General features: G+C 33.4%; 8 protein-coding genes across 9 annotated transcripts; 3 read left to right on the forward strand and 5 right to left on the reverse strand.

Moving 5' to 3' along the window:
• Positions 1-1561: 1561 nt before the first annotated feature.
• Snx21 (Sorting nexin 21) lies at positions 1562-3386 on the reverse strand. The gene is made up of 5 exons (XM_070106161.1): positions 3323-3386; positions 3146-3209; positions 2756-2893; positions 1997-2693; positions 1562-1939 (listed from the first exon to the last, which is right to left on the reverse strand). Coding segments are annotated over exons 2-5 (972 nt in total). The 5' UTR covers positions 3147-3209; positions 3323-3386; the 3' UTR covers positions 1562-1803.
• Positions 3387-3719: 333 nt separating this feature from the next.
• Positions 3720-4822, forward strand: aph-1 (gamma-secretase subunit Aph-1). Its single transcript, XM_014247636.3, has 2 exons — positions 3720-4212; positions 4271-4822. Exons 1-2 carry the CDS (start codon positions 3817-3819, stop codon positions 4592-4594), a joined length of 720 nt encoding a protein of 239 aa, XP_014103111.1. The 5' UTR covers positions 3720-3816; the 3' UTR covers positions 4595-4822.
• On the reverse strand, positions 4750-5555 carry Taf10b (TBP-associated factor 10b). 2 transcript variants are annotated; one of them, XM_014247638.3, is made up of 3 exons: positions 5401-5555; positions 5005-5279; positions 4750-4944 (listed from the first exon to the last, which is right to left on the reverse strand). In XM_014247638.3, exons 1-3 carry the CDS (start codon positions 5426-5428, stop codon positions 4837-4839), a joined length of 411 nt encoding a protein of 136 aa, XP_014103113.1. In that variant the 5' UTR covers positions 5429-5555; the 3' UTR covers positions 4750-4836. The 2 variants fall into 2 exon arrangements, with proteins under 2 accessions (XP_014103113.1, XP_014103112.1); XM_014247637.3 differs by lacking the exon at positions 5401-5555 and having other exon boundaries at positions 5005-5394.
• A 384-nt stretch (positions 5556-5939) lies between these two features.
• Positions 5940-6657, forward strand: LOC106627531 (TBP-associated factor 10). Its single transcript, XM_014247677.3, has 2 exons — positions 5940-6393; positions 6455-6657. Exons 1-2 carry the CDS (start codon positions 6073-6075, stop codon positions 6560-6562), a joined length of 429 nt encoding a protein of 142 aa, XP_014103152.1. The 5' UTR covers positions 5940-6072; the 3' UTR covers positions 6563-6657.
• Positions 6658-6699: 42 nt separating this feature from the next.
• Positions 6700-7397, reverse strand: HemK2 (HemK methyltransferase 2). The gene has a single exon (XM_036366859.2). It carries the CDS (start codon positions 7395-7397, stop codon positions 6759-6761), a length of 639 nt encoding a protein of 212 aa, XP_036222752.2. The 3' UTR covers positions 6700-6758.
• A 10-nt stretch (positions 7398-7407) lies between these two features.
• Snapin (SNAP associated protein) lies at positions 7408-7924 on the reverse strand. The gene has a single exon (XM_070106162.1). It carries the CDS (start codon positions 7816-7818, stop codon positions 7408-7410), a length of 411 nt encoding a protein of 136 aa, XP_069962263.1. The 5' UTR covers positions 7819-7924.
• A 391-nt stretch (positions 7925-8315) lies between these two features.
• LOC106627529 (repetitive organellar protein) lies at positions 8316-9999 on the forward strand. The gene is made up of 3 exons (XM_014247675.3): positions 8316-8543; positions 8609-8786; positions 8839-9999. The coding sequence occupies exons 1-3, from the start codon at positions 8368-8370 to the stop codon at positions 9721-9723; spliced, it is 1239 nt and encodes a 412-aa protein (XP_014103150.1). The 5' UTR covers positions 8316-8367; the 3' UTR covers positions 9724-9999.
• Positions 10000-13834: 3835 nt separating this feature from the next.
• Bacc (nuclear regulator Bacchus) lies at positions 13835-22084 on the reverse strand. The gene is made up of 3 exons (XM_014247667.3): positions 21070-22084; positions 14721-14883; positions 13835-14444 (listed from the first exon to the last, which is right to left on the reverse strand). Exons 1-3 carry the CDS (start codon positions 21298-21300, stop codon positions 14395-14397), a joined length of 444 nt encoding a protein of 147 aa, XP_014103142.1. The 5' UTR covers positions 21301-22084; the 3' UTR covers positions 13835-14394.
• Positions 22085-25801: the final 3717 nt, after the last annotated feature.

Raw genomic sequence — 25801 nt, forward strand, 5'->3', positions numbered from 1 at the left:
AGTGCAAAAATAGTTTAATTCAATAATTAAATTATTGTTAAATTCTATTAATTCTGACAATAACAAAAGGGTTGCAAAATTTCAAATAACCAGTGTTACCTTATCGACATCTTTTGTAATTGAACTGAAAGAAATTAACACAGACAATACCCCAAATACAGGAATCCAAAACCTAGAGAAATAAACTATTACAAAGCATTGATGTTAAGTATTATGTTATACCCTCTATGACAATATTACTTTTTCAAAAAAAATAACCCTTGCCGGTCCAACACCGGGGTGTATCAAAATAATTTTCGCGCAGAACTTCTTTTTGCGTTGGCGGCCTTCGGCCGCGCTTGAAAAAAATAACCCTGGTCGGTCCAACACCGGGGTGTATCAAGGTTTTTTTGCGCAGAACTCCTTTTTGGGTTGGCGGCCTTCGGCCGCGCTTCAAAAAAATAACCCTGGTCGATCCAACACCGGGGTGGATCAAGGTTTTTTTGCGCAGAACTTCTTTTTGCGTTGGCGGCCTTCGGCCGCGCTTCAAAAAAATAACCCTGGTCGATCCAACACCGGGGTGGATCAAGGTTTTTTTTGCGCAGAACTCCTTTTTGCGTTGGCGGCCTTCGGCCGCGCTTCAAAAAAATAACCCTGGTCGATCCAACACCGGGGTGGATCAAGGTTTTTTTGCGCAGAACTTATTTTTGGGTTGGCGGCCTTCGGCCGCGCTTCAAAAAAAATAACCCTGGTCGATCCAACACCGGGGTGTATCAAAGTTTTTACGCGCAGAAATTCTGTTTGCGTTGTTTCCTGTATCTAGGGTACAATCTCTCTGTTTATTTTATTTTTCTTCGTTTACCAAATATATTAGTATGGCAACACTGATGTTTTGACATTCACAACCATTTTGTTATTGTCAAAATTAATAAAATTGAAGAATGATTTAAATATTGAAATAAAGCTATTTTTGCAGCATCTAATATAAAAAAAATTTCTAAAAACGAATTAGTCAAGTGTTAGTGGATATAAAAGTGATAAATACAAGTGTATAATTCATTTTAAATAGCAAAAATACGTACTTTAAATAGTTGAAATTTTCAACTTTAAACGTAAATATCTCGAAAACTATAAGTTTCCCGCGGCTATATCTATATATATTCTTGATCTGGAGGATCTCCTCTATCCGCCCATACCCATTTTATCCACGAAAGCGTGGGACGTTATTCTAAAGCCGACCCTCATTACTTTTCGTTCGACAAATTCAAGTTTTCATTAAATGCTTTTTGGTTGTATTTCATATAAAAATTATATTTATTTTTATTAAATTATGTATAACGAGACATCCTTCATGTATAAATGCTGGTTTGTTTTTACAGAAAATATACAAAACACGATATGTCCATTATATAAATAAAATAAATATCGTCTGTTAAAAACATTAAAACATATATAAACTTCGCTACCATAAAAATTTATACAATATTTGTTAAGATAAATTCGTATAAAAACAATTGACATGATTGACATTATAAAAAAAATATATATATAAATTATTACGAGATTAGATTAAAAAATTGCATTTAGCACGAAATTTTAAATCAACTTTAATACACAAATATAAATATATATATATATATATTTGAATAAAATATCGATACTTATCCACAATTAAAATGTAATGTATGCACGATGATGAATTGATAGACAATTGCACTTTTAGCCTTAATTGCTAGTAGACGTTTAAACCATGTACTAAATATCCAGTAAATGCTACTTTCTATGTGACTTTAAATAGGTGCGCGTTCTTTTACCATATTTTATTTATATTGTTTCAGTACGCGGATCCAACTTATGAATAGCTTGTATAAGAGTAACGTTACTTTTGGTATTAATACCCTTTTTAGACATTTCTTCAAGACGATCAGTTATTGGCTTTTGATCCAAGCCCCGCTGCCACCTGAAAATTTATTTTTTACATATTTATTTAATAATAACATATGTACATGGTACCCACCACAAATGCGTACATGTGTGCAACAACGGAATATACAATTGAAGGAGGTCGATGTCACACAGTGTATCGTATCGACTTAAGGCCAAAGTTGCCCAACGTTCAGCTGAATGATGAGGCACTGGAGACATAGTACAAGCCGCTACTAGGCGACATAGTATAAGTAGTACTGGTCTTGAACGATCCATGAATATTTTGTTCAATAAGCGAAAACAATTTTCCAATAATGGTATTGCCATTTCATTACGACGCTCATCCAGCAGTTGACAGGCTTTGGACAATTCATTATCTTGTAGAAAATGTAAAAAGGCAGGCGTGTCACGTAATGTACTACAACTGGTTACATGCGTTAGAAAGGTCTCAAATGCAGCGCTACGTTCTGCAATTAAATCAGCTGAAAAATTGCCAACGAGCACCTTGTTCGGGAAATACAAAGTTGACATTTTATTTGGAAATTCCTTCTTAAGTATGTTGTATAGATTGCGAAAGTCGGTATAACGACGTTGAATACTCGCTGGTTGTGGATCGATGATTGAGGAATCTTGACGTACAGATAATTCATAAACTACATAACGTTTTACTTTAAGATCCTCGCCATCGGGTGGCATAATACGAGCAAGTTGAATTTCAAAACGTAATATAGTTGAACCATCATCGGGCAACACGGGCGCTTCTAAGGATGCAGGACGTTCCCACAAATCTGAAGGCGAAACAATGTAATCAATTACACGAATAAAAGCAATTCGCATTATATCGACTTACCCTTTTGTGGTTCTTTGTTAGAGTCATCTTTTATTGCTAACGAGCCGGTCTCTATAGTTATTGGACTTTCGAGTTCCTCTGTATTATCGGTTATTTCGACTGAATGCACTTGAGTTCTTCTAGCCATTGCGGCGCGCACTTTAGAAACCAGTAAATACTTTTTAATTACGTTTACGTTATTTGAAAAGTGTAGAAAATACATATACATTTAAAATTATACGTACAAATTAAAATATAACCGCTAAAACAAATAATTCTAGCTGATATTAAAACCAATATAATCAAAGTAATCCGAAAATATTGTTTGCTTACAATAAACGTATCTTTACGTGGACGCTAACAAAAGCAAAATGCAAACTTTACAATCTCAATTAAGCATATGAAACTTACTAACTGCTAGTTGCCACTCCCCTTGAACACTCTTTATGGGATATTGTGTTTCAGCAAATACCGTCTGAAACAAAACAAAAGATTATTCATCGCCACTAAAATATATAAAAATGCATTTATTTCTTATTTTCTCTTTCATTTATATTTATAATACACAAATGACTAATAAGCCATTACTTTAGCAATGGAGGGGCAATTCAAGCTGGTTTGTGTAGTAAATGCATTTGCACCATATTTGTTTTTTTTTTATAGTTACTTAATAATAAACAGCTGTAACATAGTGATATTACAAGAATATTTAATTCAATAATTTTAATTAGCATAACAAATGTTCATTTTTAGTATACCTTTTTGGATTAAAATACTCTTTGTTTACTATTTGTATTTGTTAGATTTAACTAATCGTTCACTAAAATTTAATCCAAGCCAATAGTTGTGAATGAAAGTGCAATACTAATCTCGTACGTTATTTATTGGTGTTAGTGTAGCCAGATGTGCCATTTAAGCGATCGGACGGTTTTTATTTATAAGCAAATATAAATCAGCTGTATCGTTTTACAGAACTTCAACTGTTGGCAACACACATTTGCACAACAACAATTTCATTTGCAGATTAAAGTGTTTTAGTGCATTATTTTACTTGGCATTAATTTTACACATTCATAAAGAAAATGACGCTTCCGGAGTTTTTTGGTTGTTCCTTTATCGCATTTGGAACGCCCTTTGCGATGTTTGTTTTCACAATAGCGAATGATTCAATTCGCATAATTATTCTTATTGCCGCAGCCTTCTTTTGGTTATTATCGCTCTTGTCATCAGCCTTGCTCTGGTTCGCTATTGTACCATTACGCGAATACTTATGGTTTGGTGTAATTTTTTCTGTGATGTTTCAAGAGGGCTTTCGTTACATTATTTATCGTATACTGCGACGCACGGAGCAAGGCCTTCAGGCCGTATCTGAGAATCCGAGCATAATAGAAAACAAACATATTCTAGCATATGTTTCAGGACTTGGATTTGGTATAATATCAGGCATGTTTTCAATGGTTAATCTCCTAGCAGATATGGTAAGTAGGACTGAAAATGTTATACATTTTATGTATTTATATTTTTTATTCTTTGCAGTCTGGACCAGCTACCATGGGACTTAAAGGAGGTTCGGAGGTGTTCCTAATAACTTCCGCGACACAAGCACTTGCTATGATATTGTTACACACTTTTTGGAGTATAATATTTTTTAATGCCTTTGATGTTAATAATTATATGCACATAGCTTACGTCGTTGGTACACATCTCTTCGTTTCGCTGATTACATTACTAAATGTACATGAGATGTATATTGCCACGTTATTACCTAACTACATCATTCTCTTAGCGACTGCGGCATTGGCATTTAAGGTAGCTGGAGGCAGCAAAGCCTCCCTTTTGCGTTTTGTTAAGTGCCAATGAGACGAAAATACATGTAGATATACGTACAATACTAAAATATTTGAATATCTTTGGCATTGACTAAATGATAAAATCAATCAATTAATTTATAATGTATCAATGTAATACTAGTTAAGACTAAACAGCTAGCGTACTAATAATATAAGTAACTCAACTCATTTATATTTTAAATTTATTTCATGTGAATAATCATGATAGAACGTACAATAAAAAGCCATTACAATAATAGATTTAAATTTTTCTCATGGGAAATACTGTGCTTTTCGCACTGTTATACCATAGTCCGCAAGTGCGGGAGCCAAGTCGTCCATGGTTAAAGTATATTTGCGATCTTTTACTGGTTTTTGACCCTATTTAAAAGAAAAAATGCATATATATAAATAATGGCTTATGTTTTTATATATTCTTACCGGTGTATGTGTCCCCGGCGTGTTGCTTTGACTATTACAGCGAGTTTTGCATTGCTGCAATGCGTCATTGGCGACATCGGAAATAAATTTTTGTGTAGCCACCGATATAAGACGAACTATACGGGGATCATTTGATTCGAATCCCGCAGAATTTAGGTAACAAGCGGTTACTGCATCTGGCACTGTGGGTACGTAATCCTCCAGTTGCAGCATAAAATCGCTCAATTGTTGAACAGCGGCTCTTTCCTCAGGTGCAACGGAGCCAACTGAATTCGCTGCATTTGAGTTAGATGAGTTTGGACGATAAATACCAAAATTAGTTCCAATCATTTTAATATATTAATAATTTTTTATAGTTGAAATTAAACTTAAAAAAATTATTATAGTTGTTTTTACTTCTTATATTCAGTTCTCTCTTTCGCATTTTTAAACGTCACAAAACAAGGAAAACACTTTTGTCACAAAGCGTAGCAGTGTTGCCGTTAATTCTTGTCTTACAGTATCTAAACAAAATCCATTAATTTATCTATGTTCGGAATTTTATTTCTTTTTTTTTAATATAGAGAAAAAATAATAATATGTTTAAGAAATGGATTTCTTGATATAATACACAATATGTAACAGAAACATAAAAATAAATATAGCAACAAAATGGTTATCACTTGAATAATTATTACGGTACTTTTTTCCAAAAATTTCTATGTGGATTGTTTAGAAATGCAACCGAATGGTGTTATCAAAACAGAAAACATATGTGTCAACACAACTACATCAAATGGTGTATAAATCAACTAATCGATTTTAGAACTATATATCGTCCCCCGTGATCATTGTTAATAAATATAATTTTCGACATATAATAAATAGTTTTTACAATGAAAAAGTTTGAATTATTCAAACTTTAATCTATGTATATATAGGAAAATTCATATTATTATTATTATTTCAAAAGCAAACTCATATGTCACGTTTACTCACATCTCTAGATTAAATTGACAAAACAATATACACAAAGTGAAATTTTAAAGAAAGAAAACGTACTTAACAGGGTGAAATTTTCATATTAAAATGGTTATTGGAAACGAAGAAAATTCACCAGCGCCTGCTTCACCTCCAATAGATCAGGAAGATTCGCCACCACTACCACCTCCACCAAGTGAGGCACTAGGTGAATTGCTGGAACAAATGGAGGATTATATACCAACAGTACCAGATGCTCTAACAGCACGTTTTCTTAATCAAGCTGGTTTCGAGACTATGGATCCTCGTATTGTGCGCATAATTTCGGTTTCAGCCCAAAAGTTTATATCTGATATTGCCAACGACGCGTTGCAGCATTGCAAGACCCGCACAAGCAGCCAACATTCTGGCGGTCACGGTTCGAATAAGGTAATACGAAATACATATTAAAACACATAAATTTTCAAATATAAAGGTAATATTATTTCAGGACAAAAAACCAAATAAGGATCGTCGTTACACTTTGGCTATTGAAGATTTGACACCAGCCTTAGCTGATCATGGTATAACTATGCGAAAACCGCAGTACTTTGTTTAAATTGCGAATTCCATCTGAAATTCTTTTTATTTTCAACTCAACGATAATCAAATTAATAAATTTTGTCATAATTGAATAAATATCACTGAAAACAAGCCCTCGATTTCATATATGATTAAGATAAACAACAAAGAATGTTGAGAAAATATTAATTTATTTTTTACATCAACTTGATATTTTGAATATTCCTTAAAAATTATTTACGTGTTATCTTTAAAATGTATAGATATTCAGCAGGAATTCGTCTTTCCATAAACTTAATTGCCGTAAAACCCAATGTATTTAAATTGATTATTAATTCGTCTGGTTTATTTTCACGTAGCGCCAACAAATAGAATACCCCTTTTGCAGATAAAATACCATCCAAACGTTTGAGTAGTTCATCGATTACACGTCTGCCATGCTTTCCACCAGCCCATGAAAATGTAATTTGTGAGTTGGTAGACGAGTTACTTTCCAATTCATCGTCAGAGGTTACAACGTAAGGCGGATTAAATACAAGTACATCAATCGTATTTTTACGTAAAAGATCTACCAAGTTGCAATTTACGCTTTCTACAAATGTACCGTTACGATAAGCAGTTTTTTTCGTCGCTTTACAAGCATATGGATTTATATCAGTAGCTAAACAAAGTGTTTCTTTCAACTTTTTTGCTAATGCTGTAACAATAATACCACTACCCGGACCAACTTCCAAGCAAATTTGCGGCTGTAAGCTCTCGATATATGATAGATCAGCTTCTAAGGCATCCAACAATAAAAAGGAATCTTCTGCCGGCTCGTACACTTGTTCGTAATCGATTAATGTTAGATGATCGGTATAAGGAGTTTCCATTTTCTTATTTTTAAGATATATTTGTGCTTATAGCTGAGTCAAGTAGAGCTTGTCTACGTCGTTGCTCTTTTTCGATAAGTCTATACAGTCCAGTCAAACGTTCCTGGCTTGTACTGAGAATGTTTGTTATAACTGTTACTTTATGCTTTACGTTTATTAATTCTTTAACTTTACTAGAAAACTCAGGAATATTATGTTGAGCCTTCTCTATTTCCACCAGTTGCACCGACAGTGAGTCCAACTGCTTTTTTAATTCTACTTGTGATGCACGAGTGGCTTGTATGTGTTCGTCCAATTTCTCCACTGATGGTTTAAATAAATTCACGATACCTTCCGCTAATATATCACGAGTAGGATTTGTGCAGAAATTTTCAGTATTTTCATCCAATGATGTCACAGTGCTATCTGAATCTTTATCCATTGCTGAATTTAAAATTCTAAGCAAACAATTAGATTTTCATAAACTTTCTCATTTACCATAATGTACAAATGTGGAAAATAAAAACATTCCAGCCATATGGTTGCCGTTTGTCGAAATTTTTCCTAACGTTGTAAACTTTTTCATTCGGTACATTTTGATTAATAATTTCTATCTGGTAATTTATGAAAATAAAAAATTTCTTATGCTCGCCCCTGTCTATCACTTCACTGAATATTCTTCAATAGAGATTAAAGTTTATTATTTTCCACAAAAGTATTATTTCAAAAGTGTGGATTTATAATAAAAATTTGGGTATATTCGCATATTATTTTGGCTACATGAAAAAGTTCAGTAACGTCAACCATGGCTTGCAATGCCAATTGTAGTTAACAGAGTTACAGGATGGCATTTAAACAAATATCATTTATTTCCAGATATCTAGTTAGAATTCAAATTTTGGAAATTAATTTATTTAAAAAAATATTTTTAACATGCTTTCATATTTTATATTGTCTACATGTTTTTGATTTACTATAAAATATAGCTACAATGAAAACAACCAACTTTGGCTTAATCGAAGAATTTCACTTCGAACTTATTTCATTTTCTATTTTCGATTTCGAAATTCTGAGTGAAATCAAATCGAACAAATTATGTGCGATATTAAACCACTCTGTTGTGTTGGCAATAAAATCATTTGTCAGGAAAATAATCGGAAATGAAATGTAAGTAATATTTTTTATACAATAATAATATATAAATGAAAATCATTTATTTATCTAACAAAAAGGGGTCGACATAAAAATAGTGCACAGGAAGCCATCATGGTTAAATTTATGCAAGAGTACCCTGATCTTGCCTGTGGTACATTGTTGAACAAACAACTGAGAAATAACCTATGGATGTTGCTGGCCAATAAGCTGAATGGTCGGGGGCCACCAAGAAAAACACCTGAGCGCTGGAAGAAAGTTAGAAAAATTATTAATATTTTATTAAAATTATATTAATTTTTTTGTATAGGTTTGGTTCGACTGGCGTTCTGCAGTTAAAAGGAAAATTGTACATGAGAGAAACGAAACTGCCGTTGGAGATCAAGATGACCTACAAATTAGAAAAACTTTTCTATCGTCAATTGAGAATAAATTAGCACACATTTGTGGATTTTTAGATAACGATATCGACGGTATTGCCACATTAATGAACAACAATACAAATAATGGAGGTTCAGTAGCTTCAGAAGTTGGTTTTGAATCTGGAAGAGCATCTGTATCAGAAGTAAGTAAATATTTGGGTGGTGATGCTGACATCAATGCCAAAGCAATCAAACAAGAAGATTTGAGCGAGCACTACGGTAGTATGACCAATGTAATCAAAGAAGAGTTGATACTCGATGAGACTGATAATGAACTGCCAATGGATTCAGATACTGGTTTTACTACTTTCGATTTTAGCGATAATAGGAATTCCACTGAAACAGAATGTATAACTGTGCCTCCTTTTGTCATGTGCCCCTCAATGCTGAGTGAGGTTAAGAGTGAAAAACAAAATAGTGACGCTGAGCGTTCATCAAAAGATCGTAACATAAATTCATTAGAAAAATCGAAAAAGAACGACGAAGAATTAGTTCAGCTAGTTACACAGCAAACCACATTAATAAAATCAGTTTCCGAGTTAATCAAAGAGACCGCCAAAGGACAAGCTGAAAGCTTGAGTGCCATGAAAGATATAAGACACGGCCTGAAGGAGATGTGTGAATCAATAAATAAACTTAATGAAGCAACAGCTGAAAAACTCAAAGAACAGCGTAGACATAATTATGAAATAGAAAAACTCAGGAGAGAAGAAATGCTGTTACAGAAGCAACAACTTGAATTGAATGAGTTGGTGATATTTAGAAAGGATTGAAATAGACATGTAAAATAGTATTTAATTTTTTTTTTCACACTACGAACGGAATACTAATTTTGTTAATGTGTAAAGTACACTTATTCAACATCATTCCAAAAAACCCCTTTAAGTTTTTTTAAATAAAATATGCCTTATATAATAAGTTGCGTTAATTTTTTGTTAAGACTAATCATTAAAATTATGAAATTCTTTCTGATATATCTAATTATAAAGTATAGAATGTAATATACAATGTAAATAAAAAAGAAATTCTCTCACTACTTGATTTTGGAACCAATTGTACTTTTAATTTCCGTCAGAAGGTCGCTAACGTTATTTCGGTGATTATTGAAATGAAAACTTTCGACCGACTTTGAAATAAAAAAAAACAAAAGAAACCATTTATTCGGAGTATTGGCTTCTACTATACAAACAACCACCCCCAGACATAGAGCTCGTGTTGCCTTGCGAAACCAGAGTGACCCTCGTGCAACTTCATTCAGGATATTGTAGCAGGTTAAACTTCTACTTATCTACTATAGACCCCGACATTCCAAACGTATGTCCTGCGTTCTATGAGTCTCCGCATGATACTAACCACCTCTTTGCATGCCCAACAAACCCTACTCATCTAACACCCTTTTCCCTATGGTCCGACCCCGTCAAAACAGCTCGTTTCCTGGGCCTCCCGTTAGATGACCTCGACGACAACCAAACGACCAAAGAGGTGGCGAGGCTCAGGAAACTATTATCCAAAAGTCACGTCTCGCCCAGTCTAATTCGCAAGAGTTGCGGGGAATGAACGAACAAATGTAAGGACTCATTAGAAGACCAAGTCAGTGTGCTACTTGACCCGCATTGACAATTTTACGCTTTAGCCCTACGGTATGGATGAGTGGGGCCACAGAGTCTATAAAATTCGCGTCAAGCGCAAGGCATTCTAAAGGATGACTACTCCTCATGGACCTCGTAACTGAACTCCAACTGGCTTCGCGAAGGACCAAAACTGGTCTATGCGTGGCTCAGTAGCCTACCAGACTAACCTAACCTAATCAGATGGATATACCATATACATATGTATCTTCGTCCAGCAATCATTTACGTTTTCTATTACCGTTAATTTAAAGAGTAATATACACTTGTGAAGTTAAAATATATATATATACAATAGCGATTGTACATGCATTTGAAAATATTTTCCGAAATTTTGAAATTTATCTGGAAAAAGTTTCGGAGAAATGAGGGTATTTGTAAACAAAACTTTACTTGGTGTAATCGGCTCCAAAAATGAATTTGAGCCAGAGATTTTTTAGGTGAGGTTTTACGGATTATAAAAATTTCTTCGTGATTAGGTGCATTTTGGCATTATATTAATCATTTGTCGGAATCTGTTATATCGGACAACTATATCACATATCTCTAATACAACCGATTATTCTGATTTTTTTTTCTGATAGCCTGCCTTTAATTAAAAAGCTTAGAGCATAATAATTTTGCAGAATTGGTCTCTAATACATGCTTAAAAGTGACTGTGAAAATAAAGAAGATCGGACAACAATAACATATATATCCCCGTTAAAATATTCTTCAAATCTTTAGCTGAGTTTTTTTTTTTTAATTTTGAATATAACTATATTGATATGATTAATCATATTTTTTCAAAGATAAATTAAAAATGTGTGCATACATGTAGGTTTATATATACCATTCTTTTAATAGTATCATTTATAAATAAAGGTGCATAAATAAGCACTTTACACAGAAATGCTTCTCATTTCATTATTGATTATTGACGAAGTCTCTCGAAATGCCTGTATCGTGTTCTCGGACTTCAATTTGTTGGGTGTGCTACCAATTTTGTTGTTCTTTTCTTTTGTACGGGCTTTGGGAGAGTGAGTATATTACATACAAAAGTACATTCATATAATATATATAAAAATATTGGTGTACATATCATGTATACTCCATTACCTAAGGGTGGTTTATTGTTTCATTGGTTAGTGATTTTATTTGATTTATTCGTTTGTTGTAGCTGTTATTGAACTCCCCATAACATGCGATAGTAACATTGTTTGCCATAGAATTTATAACCAAGCACATTGTGTATAAAGGGTATCGCATTCAAATAATATATACGCAGAAGTATTAACCAAAGAGTTGGGTATGTTACATGTATGTATATGTATGTATTATATGTATGCACGTCTTGGTTACGCAGTAAATTCTGTGTTGAATATTTTCCATATATTTAAGAGGGTTATACTTTGCTCTAATTATATATATGTACATAAGTGCATACACGTGTACATATGTACGTATATTTGGATATCTGACTATCAATCTTTATTTCAATATCAGTATATTTTTTATTTTCACAGTCGTTTAGAATATAATCTAATATGTCCATGTTTAAATATACATTATATATGTATATACTTAATAGGGTGTCCGTTACTTACCAAGTTGATTTTGTTTTTGCAAATACCCCCTTAAGTATCAGTTTTTGCCCTAAAAACAAAGATCTAACGTAAACAAGCTCTGTATTTTCAATATAAAACGTGCCTAAATTATAATTATTTTCCCATATACATATGTACATATGATTTCTTGATATTTTGCGTTAAGCAATTAAAACTACAACTTTAGAAAGTAATATTCTAATACAAAATGATATGCTATTTTGTCGATTTTCCATAAAATCATTACTTTGTTAGTTACATTAAAGTTATGCGCAGTCAAATTTATACATCAAATATACTGAGCATTCATTCAAGCCATTTATGTATTCTATGTTGCTCATACGACATGGTGCACTATATGAATACAGCACATAAACAAGGGTTAAACTACTTTTAGGGTGAAAACTGAAACTTTCAAGGCTTTTCCCAAAAAAACTTAATTTGGGAAATAACGGACACCCTAATACTTATATATGAAATGTATATGTATATATACATGTACATATACCCATGCATGTAACTCAATACATGCTAGCAATAAAACTACAACTTGGCAAATTTATCATTGTATTACCAAGTATATATGTATATACCTAGTATGTACATACATACTTTCGGTATAATTAATACTTTTTATTTATTATATATACTTTTCAAATAACATATGTTGCTTTTTTGTTTTGTATAGTTAATAGTTAGTAACTTCGTTCATTTAACCGTATGTATAAATGTTTGTATAAATAAATGAGGTCTTTTGTTTTGTATGAATTTATTTTCATTCAGATGTTTAACATTTTTATTAGATATACATACTTTTGATTTCTAATGCATGGTAGAATGTTTAAATAATACTGTATAGGGATAGATGTTTAACTTCTTTTAAGTTTTTTACAATATATTCACATGCATGCAGTTGTATAAGTATGCAATTCTACATTACAGTAGTATATTATTTAAAAATAAAATTTTTTTAGTTTTTAATTGATTTCGACTTTAATTCGTTATTTTAAAATGGTTAATAACACTTAAAATGGAAATAAAAATATAAAAAATATTATATTTATAGTGTTAATGATATCCCCTATTTGTTAAAACCGTAATTAGATTCTTTAAACACGCGACCGATTCGTATACATATTTAATTGAGGTTAGGTCTTCATGCAAAAAACAAACATACGAATTTCACAAATAACCATATGAAAAAAAAACCACATTCATACGTTGGTTTTAAAAAAGTATGCTATTTGGCTGATGGTTATAGTCATAAACAAATATATGCATAGGTTAGTTTGTTAATAGTTATTAATAATTATTATTTTTTGCCATAACTCAACGCAACTTTTTAATAAAGCACATTGTCGTGTTTCCAACAATGATATCTTGTATAGCATTAATTTATAAAGATCAATAGAACGAGTAAAAATGATACCACACGCTATTTAAACACTTACCAGTTTTTCATACGTAGCGCTTTCAATTATGAATTTTGTGTTTTTAGAGAAATTTTTAATATTGAGACGCCGACAGATCGCAATTGCGTCACCAACAACCTTTTCACCTCCCTTTGACGCTAAAAATTTGGAAATCGTTTATTCTTTTGACCTCCCTTCAAAGATAAAAATTTGGGAACATTTTTGTTTTTGTTGGTAAATAATAATTTTTTGCAAGAGTTGAATTTTTTTCACATAATTTTCTTTTATTTAAATACTTTTCATGTTTTTTGTATTTTTACTCAATTGTAACGTTTCTAATTGCTATTGTTGTAATTTGTGTTCATCATTTTCATCTCATTGTTATTATTATTATTTAATTTTTTTTTGTTTGTTTAACTCATCTTTTCATCATTACGCTTAAGTTGTTTATATTTATATATATGTATGTATATATATATATATATATAAATATATAATTATATATTAAAATGATAATATACGTAAGACTTAAGTGTAAAGGAAAAAATTATGCAGTTTGTGGGTTTTTTCGCCTTTTGTTGTTCATCATCATCATTCTCTTATTTTTTTATAAAAAAAATTACACATAATACAATTAAAATAAAATAAGAAATTAAAAAGTATTTCTTAACATAATAATTATATACTTCTTGCTTCATCATTTTTGTTTCTTTGTTTGTGTTATTACATTTTTTTGTTTTGCAGTTTTTTAAGTTTTCTTGCAGTTTTTATATTTTTTTTATATTTAATTTAAATGGTTTTTGACTACTATATTATTATTACGCCTGATCATCTGAACCGGAGCCGTCGTCGTTATCGTCATCATCATCTGTAATGGGAAAAATATTCATTTAGTGAAATATTTACTTAGTATATTATCAAAAAAAAAACAGTTTATGCATTTTTGTTAAAAATAAAAACACTTTTGTTAAAAAAAAAACATTTTTGTTAAAAAAAAAACATTTTTGTTAAAAAAAAACATTTTTGTTAAAAAACATTTTGTTGAAAATATTGGGATAAGCCCTTGAAAAATTGATGTGAAACTTAACTAGCGATTACCGTTGACTATTTTTAAATAAATATATATTATTTTGCAGACACCTACCGTCGCATTCGAGGTCTTCCTCCTCACCATCGTAGGGGATATCATATTCGTCACTTTCAATTTCACTATCACCCTCGGTGATCTCTTCTAAAACCTCTTCATCATCTGAATCAGCATCAGCGGCCTTTTCTTTTTTGGCCTTCTTTGATTCAGCGGATTTTGCCTGAAAAAAGTAATGATATGTAAGTATAAAAATGTTTAATTTAATTCATAAAATAAAGTTTTTCTTGTTTTTTGGTGAGTTCACAATCAGTGGTAGGAAATGACTAAGAAGTCACAGGAAAGTTTTTTGACAAGACCGCCTTACTCTGAATGCAAATGAAATTACAAAAACAAAAAAACACATACAAGATACATCTAGATATTTTGATTCTAATTATTTCGCCTTAGTGACAATTCAAAGGCCAAGGCAATTTGATTGATGGGGAGTAAAAGGGCCCATATACATACATACATATGTCAAATCCCAAAAAATATAATATAAATATGAATAAATTAGAAAAAAACTCGTTACGCACACTAAAAGTAGCGCGTTCCTTTTAAAATTAAGTCATCTAATAAAAGTTCATGTGTTACTAGTTGAATCATCTCAAACGCCAACCACCAACCACACCGTCACCGCTGACAAACTGTTCCCACTTCAGCAGCTGCATGAGAGCGGTCGACAGCAGCGGCATCAACCCTCCATAATACGTGGTCAAATGAAAATCCAAAGAAAAAATAACATTCAACCAGAGAACTCAAATGTTCATTTAAGTTCTCTGATTCAACGACGCTTCTGGGTACGTAAATATGTAAGTAAGTCAGCAAGCCAAGTGATGCGGTCGTTACACACAACAAACGACCAGCTGCCAAAGAAAACTGTACTTGACGCAAAGTGAATTAATAACGGCAGCGCCGTCGGCGGCCAACAACTGCTGTAAGTGGTGCGTCCGTCGCTATAACATCTAACGTCGGAAATGCCGAAGTGAACGGACGTGAACATAAGCATGCCGAACGCTGTATAATATGTCATTTCAAAAGCCGTTTGCTCAGCCACTGCAGCTGCTGCTATTTATTTTTTATTTTAATTTTTCAAAATTTGTCGCAGTGTATTTGTAGACCACAAATGGAAAAGAGAGAGCGAGAACGATAAGTTAAGAGCATTGCTATAGCCATCAGTTGCATCTGTTTCTCATGGGAGCAACAGACATGTGTTCGAAAAAATAAACTCGCTTTTAGTACAGCGCACCAGCGTGGGTACGCGGAACGAGCAATGGCGGCGAAATTTCCCGACATACTTATACAATAACACAATACAAACGAATTCGCTTCACTTCGGCAGCGTTAACAATGAACAGGGGAAAGGTGACCGGCACATTTCAGAAGCTCACACGGTTGCTGGTGAATTGCTGCGCATTCTTAATGGCTACAAAGTCACTGCTCTCTCACAGTGAGTAGTACGAATTGGGCTATCTGTCAGATATACATACATATGTATGTATGTAGAAAAAGGCAATAATAACAATAATGAAAGGTAGAATAACCCACAAAAAGAGAAAGAACGACTAAGGAAAACAACAAATGATGAGTACAATGAACGCAAATTGTCGCAAGGTAGCCGGACGGACGTAGACAAAAAGGGGGTGACCAATATGTAATACTCTAGCCGTACAATGAATGAGTAGAATGGCTATATTGTACGCGACTTGTGCGCCGGTTCACATAATCGATGTTTTTCAAACGTGCGTACGCATATGGAAGCGTGATAATTTTTGTATGTTTAGTAAAGCGTAGCGCAAAATGGCACAATTACAAAACACAATTGGAAAGCGTACATACATGCATATATACATACATACAGAAAAGCAGTTTACATGAAGCAGCTTTCAAACGTCATTTCCATTGTTCGCCGTCTCGAAAGAAAAACGTGTATAGGTTAATGATAGTGAGAAAAATAAGTTGATCACGATGATTTCCAACTGTACAAATGCTACACAAAAACGGTGTTTACCAATGTAACAAACTTACAATTTGTTACAAGAGATCATCCGTCACAACCTTGCGAATAGAAAAGTTATGAGTGTAAGTAAAGAAAAAAGAGCGCGAGCAATTAATACGAGAGCATCTCCACACATTTTCTGGAGAGCATTAGGAATTTTATATTTCCATACCAGATTTTGGCGTTACGAATTCATTTGCTTTTAGTTTTATAAGTATTTGGCAACATGTTTTTTTAGTACATATTTCTATGGAAATTTAGAGAGTACGGAAATATGACCTTGAAAGAGCGTAAACCTGTTTCATCAATGAACTGATGAAGTTGTTAAAAGTCAGAAGCTAGTTTCAAAATATTAGAAGCTTGTGAGTATACAAAATAATGCCATCATTAGATTTAAAATTGTATCAATTTTTTCAGAATGGAAAATTTCTATTGATAGTGACTACAATTACTTCCCAATATTCTATGTAAATAAGTATTGATTATTGTTTGACGTCAGAGATAGAAAACAAAATTAGCTGACCTAAAAATTTATGATTTTGAAAAGTATTTAGTAACTTTTGGCCTACGCTCCAACCGGAGTTAAAGTAAATAATATATTTAGTGAATAATAATAATTGGTAATTCGTTTTAAATTATAATATTGCTATATATATTGTAATTTAAAACCAATTACATTCCTAGTATTCATTACCGCCTACAAATTCATGCATTTACTAATAATTTTACAATATCTATACCATTTCAACTAATTTCAGTTGAGTTGATGGTCTGTCATTAATGATTCATTAGCCGATTTCAATCATGCTGTAGTCACATTTTTTATGTCTTCGCCAGCAGCAAGCAGCATGTGGGAAATATTTTCGCAATTGTAAGAAATTCTAGTATTGGAAATACACACATAGTGCAAAGGAAAAGCTGCAAAAGCTTACCAGGCAGCAATCAAAAGGTTCACAAAGCGTTAATAACAACCTAACCCACAAACAGCAGTCGGGCTCAACAATATTAAGTTGGAAGAAAAATAAAAGAAATAAAAAGAAAAAAACCGGCGTGCTATATAATCAAAGAAGAGCTGTCACTTATCACCGCTATAGCGACAACACAAATACACATAAGCAAGTGTGCGAATGGGACAACTGCATTAACGTGCAGAGTGGCTATGTGCATAAATGTAGCTTGTATATAACAGGTTTGTTTTTATTTTGCATGGAATGCCATTTATGTATCTTCTTGTGCGCTTTTGTTTGTATCTTCAGCATTTTTTCATGTTGCTATCTCTACCCACCGCGTGCTCAAGCAGCTTAAGCATATACTCCGTTTTTCGCTTTTTCACATGCACACACACACACACATGAATATATGTATATTTACATTAATGAAGTAAACAAGTGTATCTATGAAATAAATGCGAAGCACGAGCACGAGAGCGTGGCAGAGAATAAAAATACACGCTATGCCTACTCAGTAAATGATGAAAGGCATTACAGGTAAGTAGAAAAACACTAAAGAAAACAAAAAAAAGATTAGAGCGCTAACTAATAGGCTTATCAAGTATGTATGTATATAAATCAAAAAGAAAGAAACATGTGAGAGATGTCATGAAAGGTTGTAGTAGAGTAATTATCTCAAAATTATATTGATTTTTTTTCCAGTATTTTGCGGTTATAAAAATTCATACGAAAGTGATTGCATAAAGCACTGCTTTTCAAATAATCAAATCATATCTTTTCAAATACTAACAACATTTAGATTTCTAAAAAACTAACGAACATCTAAGCTAATCAAAATTTAAATAAAAATAAATTGTCAACTGTGAAAATATAGTATTTGTGCATGTTGCATGTGTAGGAAGCAACATAATCGGTCATAACTCCGCACACCCGTTACGCCGGCCGGCAAACCTGAATACAAACACATATTTCTACACAGCCGCTTGGGAAATAGGCTTATAGCTAGCTGCAATAATGACACAATGCTTGTTTGCTTAGCTCAGGGGTTGTGGTATAGGTACAGAAACGTCGAAAAAACTAATACAAGCGGTTACGTTTTAAATGCACAAACTTTCTTTGAAATCTAGCTGCATTAATAGCAAAGAAAGTCAAAGAAAAAGTAAAGAGAGTAAGCAAAGACATTTACTTTACTCAATTATGAAAGCTGCGTGCATGCGCCTTTGGGTCGTTAACATTGTAATCATTAAAAACGGAAGCGCTTATAGACACAAAGCTGGAAAATGTAGTCTACAACAATGTTACAAAAGTCGTAGCACCTAAAGCAATCGATTGTTTTAGATAGCGTTCATCAAAGTGTTCATTAATTAGCTAAATCCAAGTGAATAGTTTCACACGCAAGTTTCTATAGTATATGGCTCTCATGCGCGCATAAGCGTCTACTAGCATGCACTGTAATAAAAAGAAAATCCATAGCATATTAATTGCTTTAATATCTACATTTTGCTACCAGCTCAACTGCTTCCTTACTACAATATATCTTATGTACACTACCAACACAATGCAGAATCATGATAAAACTATATCGAGCAACAAGCCACAAAAAGGAGTCAGAAGCGGGAGCAAAGGCTCACATAAGTGTTGCAATTGCGCGCTTGATTATATGGGGATTAGTAGGTGTATGGACGTCGGAGAAATTATTGATTTCCAGTCGCACGCCTCCACAATCCAAACTAAGTGCCGACGCGATATTAACGTCATTTGCTTATCAAAAATAATTTTATGTGGTAAATAAGCATAGCTATGTAAATTTACATATATTTAGGATGTGTGTGGTTAAGCAATAATAACTATTCAAATGTCATTGAATATTTCTAACAACAAGGCTGTATGCCATTCTGCTCTATATACCAAATTTAACTGTTGCCATCGAAAAAAAAAGTTTAGGGTGTTCAAATACCACCCAAACGACCATCATTCGACCGCTAAAACTGTATCACATACAAATCGTCCTGCTGTTTGTCCCAAAAAAAAATAAAAGAATGGAAAAGGCACAACAACAAAGGTCAAAAAGTATATGTATGTGCGTTGGATGGAGTCATTGCGTAAATATACAAAACATGCTTTTGACAAGCGCTGAGAGCCTACACATGTAACGATGTTTCGAGAGAATGTATAGGAGTCGGATGCGTTGGAGAGCATAAAATAAACATGTGAGCAGTGGAACAACACTGATGTCAGACAAAATGCGCGCGCTTGAATTCACACGCACACACATACAAATATGTAGCTCCAGGATTACATGCAATTTCCTGCCTCTGTCTGCTTTCAGCTATTGTAATAGCTATTTGCAAAGCCAACATATAAGAGCCCCAATATACGCTGCTGCTCCTTCACACGTTCGCCATTCTTTCTAGAAATTTCTAACGAATTTTTTCATTGAATTATTACATACAGTGTGAAATATTTATGTTTTATCAAACGTATGGGAAATTATCACGCGAATTGTGCTACATGTAAATATGTGCATACTCAAACGACTATTTGTGTTGGAAATGTTTTGCATGTTCTCGCCTTTTATTGCAATTATGAATCGCAAAGTCAATACATGCGAGAAATATATATGAACACGCTTACAGCATGAATCAGCTAATAAAGGCATTAAGGTGTGGAAATTACAAGAAAATAAAGTCTTCATGTAATGCCTGTATGTATGTATATGTATAAATAATATAACAAATATTATATAGTTATGTACATATGCTATAGAAAGCGTAGCACCTTTGATTATAAAACAGTAAAGTGTTTTATATTTAAAAATAAACTACTTAAATGCGCCCGCATAGTAAAACGCCTATTAATACGAAAAAATTGTGTATAACTCAACGGCGTCCATGCGCTACACTGTCTGACTGTACTGTAAAATCGTGCACTTTGCTTGAGTTTCTCAGCAATTCTAGGGCATAAAAACTTATTGAAATACTTTTTGATAACGTTTTGTTTATGTTGCAATTGCTCCATAAACGGAGTACGACAAAATAAACGGGCGCGAAAATATTAATGGCGCTACTGTCAAATGGCTTGTCAAAATCTCTTATCCTCTCTGCATCTTTCGACACCTCTTCCCCCCGTTTTGACGTTATCTCCACAACATTTTGACTTCTCTGTACACATGTATGTTTGTATGGGGAGAATACATACTTGTCGGCACACTTGACGCTGCACAAACATACACAAAAAGTTAGCCTAGTTTACGTAGAGTTAAAAGCAGCGCACAAATTGAGCACTAATTGAATTTTTTACTTGGCGTAGATGAACGGAAAGGTAACAAGCGGTGGTCGCTTTAAAATGTATCCTTACGCATCCTGATTGTGAACTAAATTGTTTAAATAAAATTATATTTAATGAAAAATGTACTTACTTCGGCAGGCCGTTTTGTTCCTTTCACTTGTCCCTTGACGGGGGCGGCGGCATCATTGGCTTCCTCATCGTCACCTTTTGACGCTGTACCATTGTCGGCGGCCGCTACTGTTTCATCGACGGCAGGCTTTTTGAGATCTTCCTTCACGGCTGCTGCCGCATCGACGGCATCGGCGGTAACTTTCTCAACAGCGACATCACCGTTATTTTGTTGTTCTGTGGCGGCTGACATTTTCTTTAATTTGTTCTGTGTAGTTTGTGTTTTTAAATATAATTAATATATTTTATTTTTGTTGTTGTAACTTATATAACTGCGTTCGCGGTTATTTTTATGTATTTTTACAAATTTATTTGATTTGCTTTAAACACAAGACGCGTACAATTTGCTTTGACGATCCACTCGGTACGAAGCACACAGACACACTGTTCGAGACTATCGTTTGCGGTGTGTATTTAACTTCTGAATGTTATTTCAGCGGTACGTTCTGTGCTGAGCTGAGCTGTTCTGTTCGCGATACGTAGATACTTTATACGTAAATGTATCTGTATCTACAGTCGAACCCAACAACAACAAACAACAACGTATGTTCGTTGTACAGCCGAAGGCGTACGATGCGATAGAAAGAATGCGGTGCAACAGCAAGGACGAAGACAGTACGTACAACGTTTGTCTTCTCTATCGCTCTAATGTGAAAGCAGGGCGAGCGTATGGAGCACACACTAGCTAGAGTGCTATAGGTAGGCAGATGATAGATACTTTATTATTTTATTGTTTGCTTCGGAAATGTGCACGCTGTGTGGCGGCTGACGACTATACAATCAATCGGGCAGGCTGACTGGCTGGCAGTTTTCAACAGAAAAAGCGCTTAGGTAGTTAGCTGTGGCTTTTAGCTGTTGTGCTGCTTGCTTGCTTGTATTATATTGCTTATATGTATTATTATTTATTGTAAGTGTTTTTTGGTTTACTAGGTATTTTCAACCACCGAGATGTGTACTCGTTGAGCGTCAGTTTGCGACTGAAAGCGTCTGCTCCACAGCAAAGCTGATGTGTTCCCCATTGATGGGTCCGCATAATGCGTGCCCCAATGCCAGCTAAAACTTTACGCTAATTTTTACGCTATAACTCTTATTTCAATCGATTTCAAAGTTATACCAATCGTTAGTGAAAAAATTCAGCTATTTTTTGAAATTAATTAAAAAATTCTGCAAACAAACCTGCGAACGCTGGTGACGCGTTTAGAGGGTTTCTTGAGTAATTCCATACAAATGCTGCTTGGGTTTCGTGAGTACAGTCGCCGCACAGTTCGATGTAGTGCCGTTTGGCGGTAAATTTGAAAATTGCTTCTATCGTTGCGCTAGCATTCCAAGGGTAGCAAGAGTGTTTGGTGCGGTGCGGGGATTAAATTGCTTTTGGTGTGCGTCCATACGCCTAGCTGACGATAGGTGTACATACATACAGGCAGTTGTAGATACATACATACCTAAATATGTATGTCACAATTGCTTATTTCGCTGTTCGCACCGTCGATGGCACGAACGGTGCGTCGGTGGAACTGACACAGCGTCGATTAGTGGGCCGTTGTGGCCATGAGTCGGTATATGAATCAGTATGCGGACGTACATACACACATATAATAGTTGTATGTATGATTTCAGAAGGGGTGGTGCGGTGTGTTGGGTTGGTAGATTGGCTTGCTGTTCTTTGGTATTGGTATCACTATTTGCTGTGTGCTCTACAAAAAGCACACAATTAATTCAAGCACGATATTTACAACCCAGTGATGTTCGTTTCGCTACACGACAGCTGTAGCGTTGTTGGGGATTCGTTGTGATGGCACTTTTGTAGATATGAAGTTGTTTGTTCGATTTGTTGGCACATGTCAGTAGTGTGCAACGCTGGGTCGCTTTCAGTTTATTGGGCTGTATTTAATAGAAAATAGCGACAGAAATACTTGAAAGACTCCAGAGCATTATACTTACCATAAATACATAAAAAAATGGTAAAAATATTCAAATATTTTGCGATTCATTTATTCATATCATAATCATAAATTTAAATTCATATGGCATCACACTATAGTAAATGTATGCAAAAGTACCTCAAGTCACCCCAGTTGGGAACCACTGCTTAGAATGATGTGACCTGCCACATTTAACTAAAACGACTTTACTTCGTTTATACACGTAAGTGAGTCAAATGCACTGCAAACGATTGTAGATACATACTCACATATTCACACATAAATAGATATGTAAGTATGTAGAATTATGCATGTTAATAAGTATGTACATATATGAGCACAAAAATGTAGGAGGAGTGCTACATTCACTTGTACGCCTGCCAGAAAAGTCATTTAACTGTGATCCAATGTTAAAATACATACATGTACTTTATGGATAATATATATGTAGGTAAATCCGTAAATCATCGGTAAATATATTTTTATGTTGATTTGTATTTAGTAGCGCATTCGCTAGGCGTCAAATACGATTGCATATTGAAAATAAAATCGAAATTGAGTACAAAGAGATGGCATCAATCGAATTCAAGTGAGCATTAAGGTGAATTGACGAAATTCTCTACTTGGTAGTGAGATGGGAAAGGATATTGATGTTCATTAAGCAAAATAACACATTACAGTAAAGCCTTCGTAACTGCGCTAAATAGGGTATTTTAAGTTTGCTATGATGCTTGAAGCATGAATGAAAAATGAAGCGGCATTATATCAGAATAATACCTCAGAGTTTTTGAACTAGACTAGAAAATAATTTAAGGATTTCTATGCCATAAAAATAACCAATCTAACATGTAGACTTGCTATAAGAAATTCTATAGAATGAAATGTTTATATAATTGATCAGGGCGTCTCATATTGATCATACTGATCTGATGATCATATGAATATACTAATTGCAAGTTTTGAGTATAGAAAGAATGAGAAAATATAAAAACATATATTTTCGTAAAACATGCAACAGACATTAATTTAGGTTTTAAGATAGATAATTTAAAAAAAAAGGAATAGTGGTCCACTAACCAGCACTGTCAAAACTCAAATACACAAATCCTCCTATCTAGTCAGATGTTATAGATCCACTAATGGCTCTATCCTTAGAAACTTGAACTTCTAATATTCTGAGATGAATTTATTGTCATATTTAGTTTTCATTAATCTGCGAAATTATGTTATATCTAAACTCAGTGTGATTTTTTTTTTTTGGTAATAATTTTTCTAGCAATATCTGTCCCATCTCGGCAATTTTTAAATGCCTTTACTTTATATTACTTAACCTAGTTTTAGGAATATAATTTATATTTTTTTTCTGTTTTTCGAAAAATTTTATTTTTTGTCCTATGTTTAAACTATTTTTTTCCTTCTACTGGGTTTTTCGTCAATTATTTGCTCATCTTATCAGGTGTTTACTGTACAAATAGAGTACATTGCAGCTGTTATTGTGCAAAATAACGCCTGTATTGTTGCTTATCTAGACCGTTTTGCGCTTGTGTTGCGACAGTTGGACAGCCATTTAAACGAAGTTGTTTTTCAACGTGTGAAGGTATCCGCTTTGAAAATTATACTTTTTGGCGGTGTTTTGGAGTGTAGCTACTTTACAAACATACTCCATAAGCACATATTTATACAAATAACGTTCGTTTGAATAAGTAAACAGGGAAATTATACTTTAACCAAATACACATGTGTATATAAACAATTATTGATAAGGAGTGAAAATTGTGTTAAAAATAAATTTAAAAAAACATAACGTTATCAAGCAAGTTTCAAATTTTTATCAATATGTCTAGTAGTAGGTAAGCGTGTAGTATGAGTAGAGTACATACATACATATGTATGTCCTGTACAGTTTCTTTTTAGTTATATTATACAGAGTCCATTTTGTTTACCAGCATATTAGTATGTGTATTTATAGGAGTATGTCTGTACACATTAGCCTATCTACATACTTGCTAAGTAAAACTGAATACTTTGTTTTGAAGTGTTTTCCCGCCTATTTTAAAAATGGCTCACTACGCTTGTGGTTCTACTAATTTCCATATACATACATACATAAGTATATCAACGTCTTAATATACATATAGTAAATAAATATGTATATATTTCTATACATAAATATACATACATAAGTATATTTAGTATTACTCATTAATATTTAATTTAAATATTTTATTTTATTGTCCACACAAACAATTTCGTGCTACATACATACAAATGTACATATTTAGCATTTATGAGCATTCACAAGTGACGAACAAGCTTTTGCGTGTAGTTTTCTTCAGTATTTCTATTCGGTTGCCATTTCACAACTATTGTACTAGCTCTTAACTAAATATCACATACTATATGCATTACACCTGTTGTAGTCTAGAAACGTTCACCTAAGTAATTACTATCGTCGTTTTATACATCTTTGCTGTTCGCGTCGTGATCGTTATTGCCGTCAACGTTCTAACGTTAAAGACTTTAACAACGATTCCATTGTACGCCGCCGCGAACTCATTCGTGTTCACAATTTAAGCATCGTGTAATTTTGTTATTGTTTTTACACATCTACATATTTTTTTGTTTTTTCAAAATGAATTTTTTCCTAACTGAAAGCTTTTTGATAAGTCATAAGTGGAAATCTACATTCGGAGCACATTAATGTAAGGGGGGTGTGAGAATTGGTGGGAATAACAATAAATCGTTATACAGATGTAAGTTCATGTATGAGTG

This window comes from Bactrocera oleae, chromosome 3 (assembly GCF_042242935.1).
Source record: "Bactrocera oleae isolate idBacOlea1 chromosome 3, idBacOlea1, whole genome shotgun sequence".
In the NCBI taxonomy this organism is placed as follows: Eukaryota; Metazoa; Arthropoda; class Insecta; order Diptera; family Tephritidae; genus Bactrocera; species Bactrocera oleae.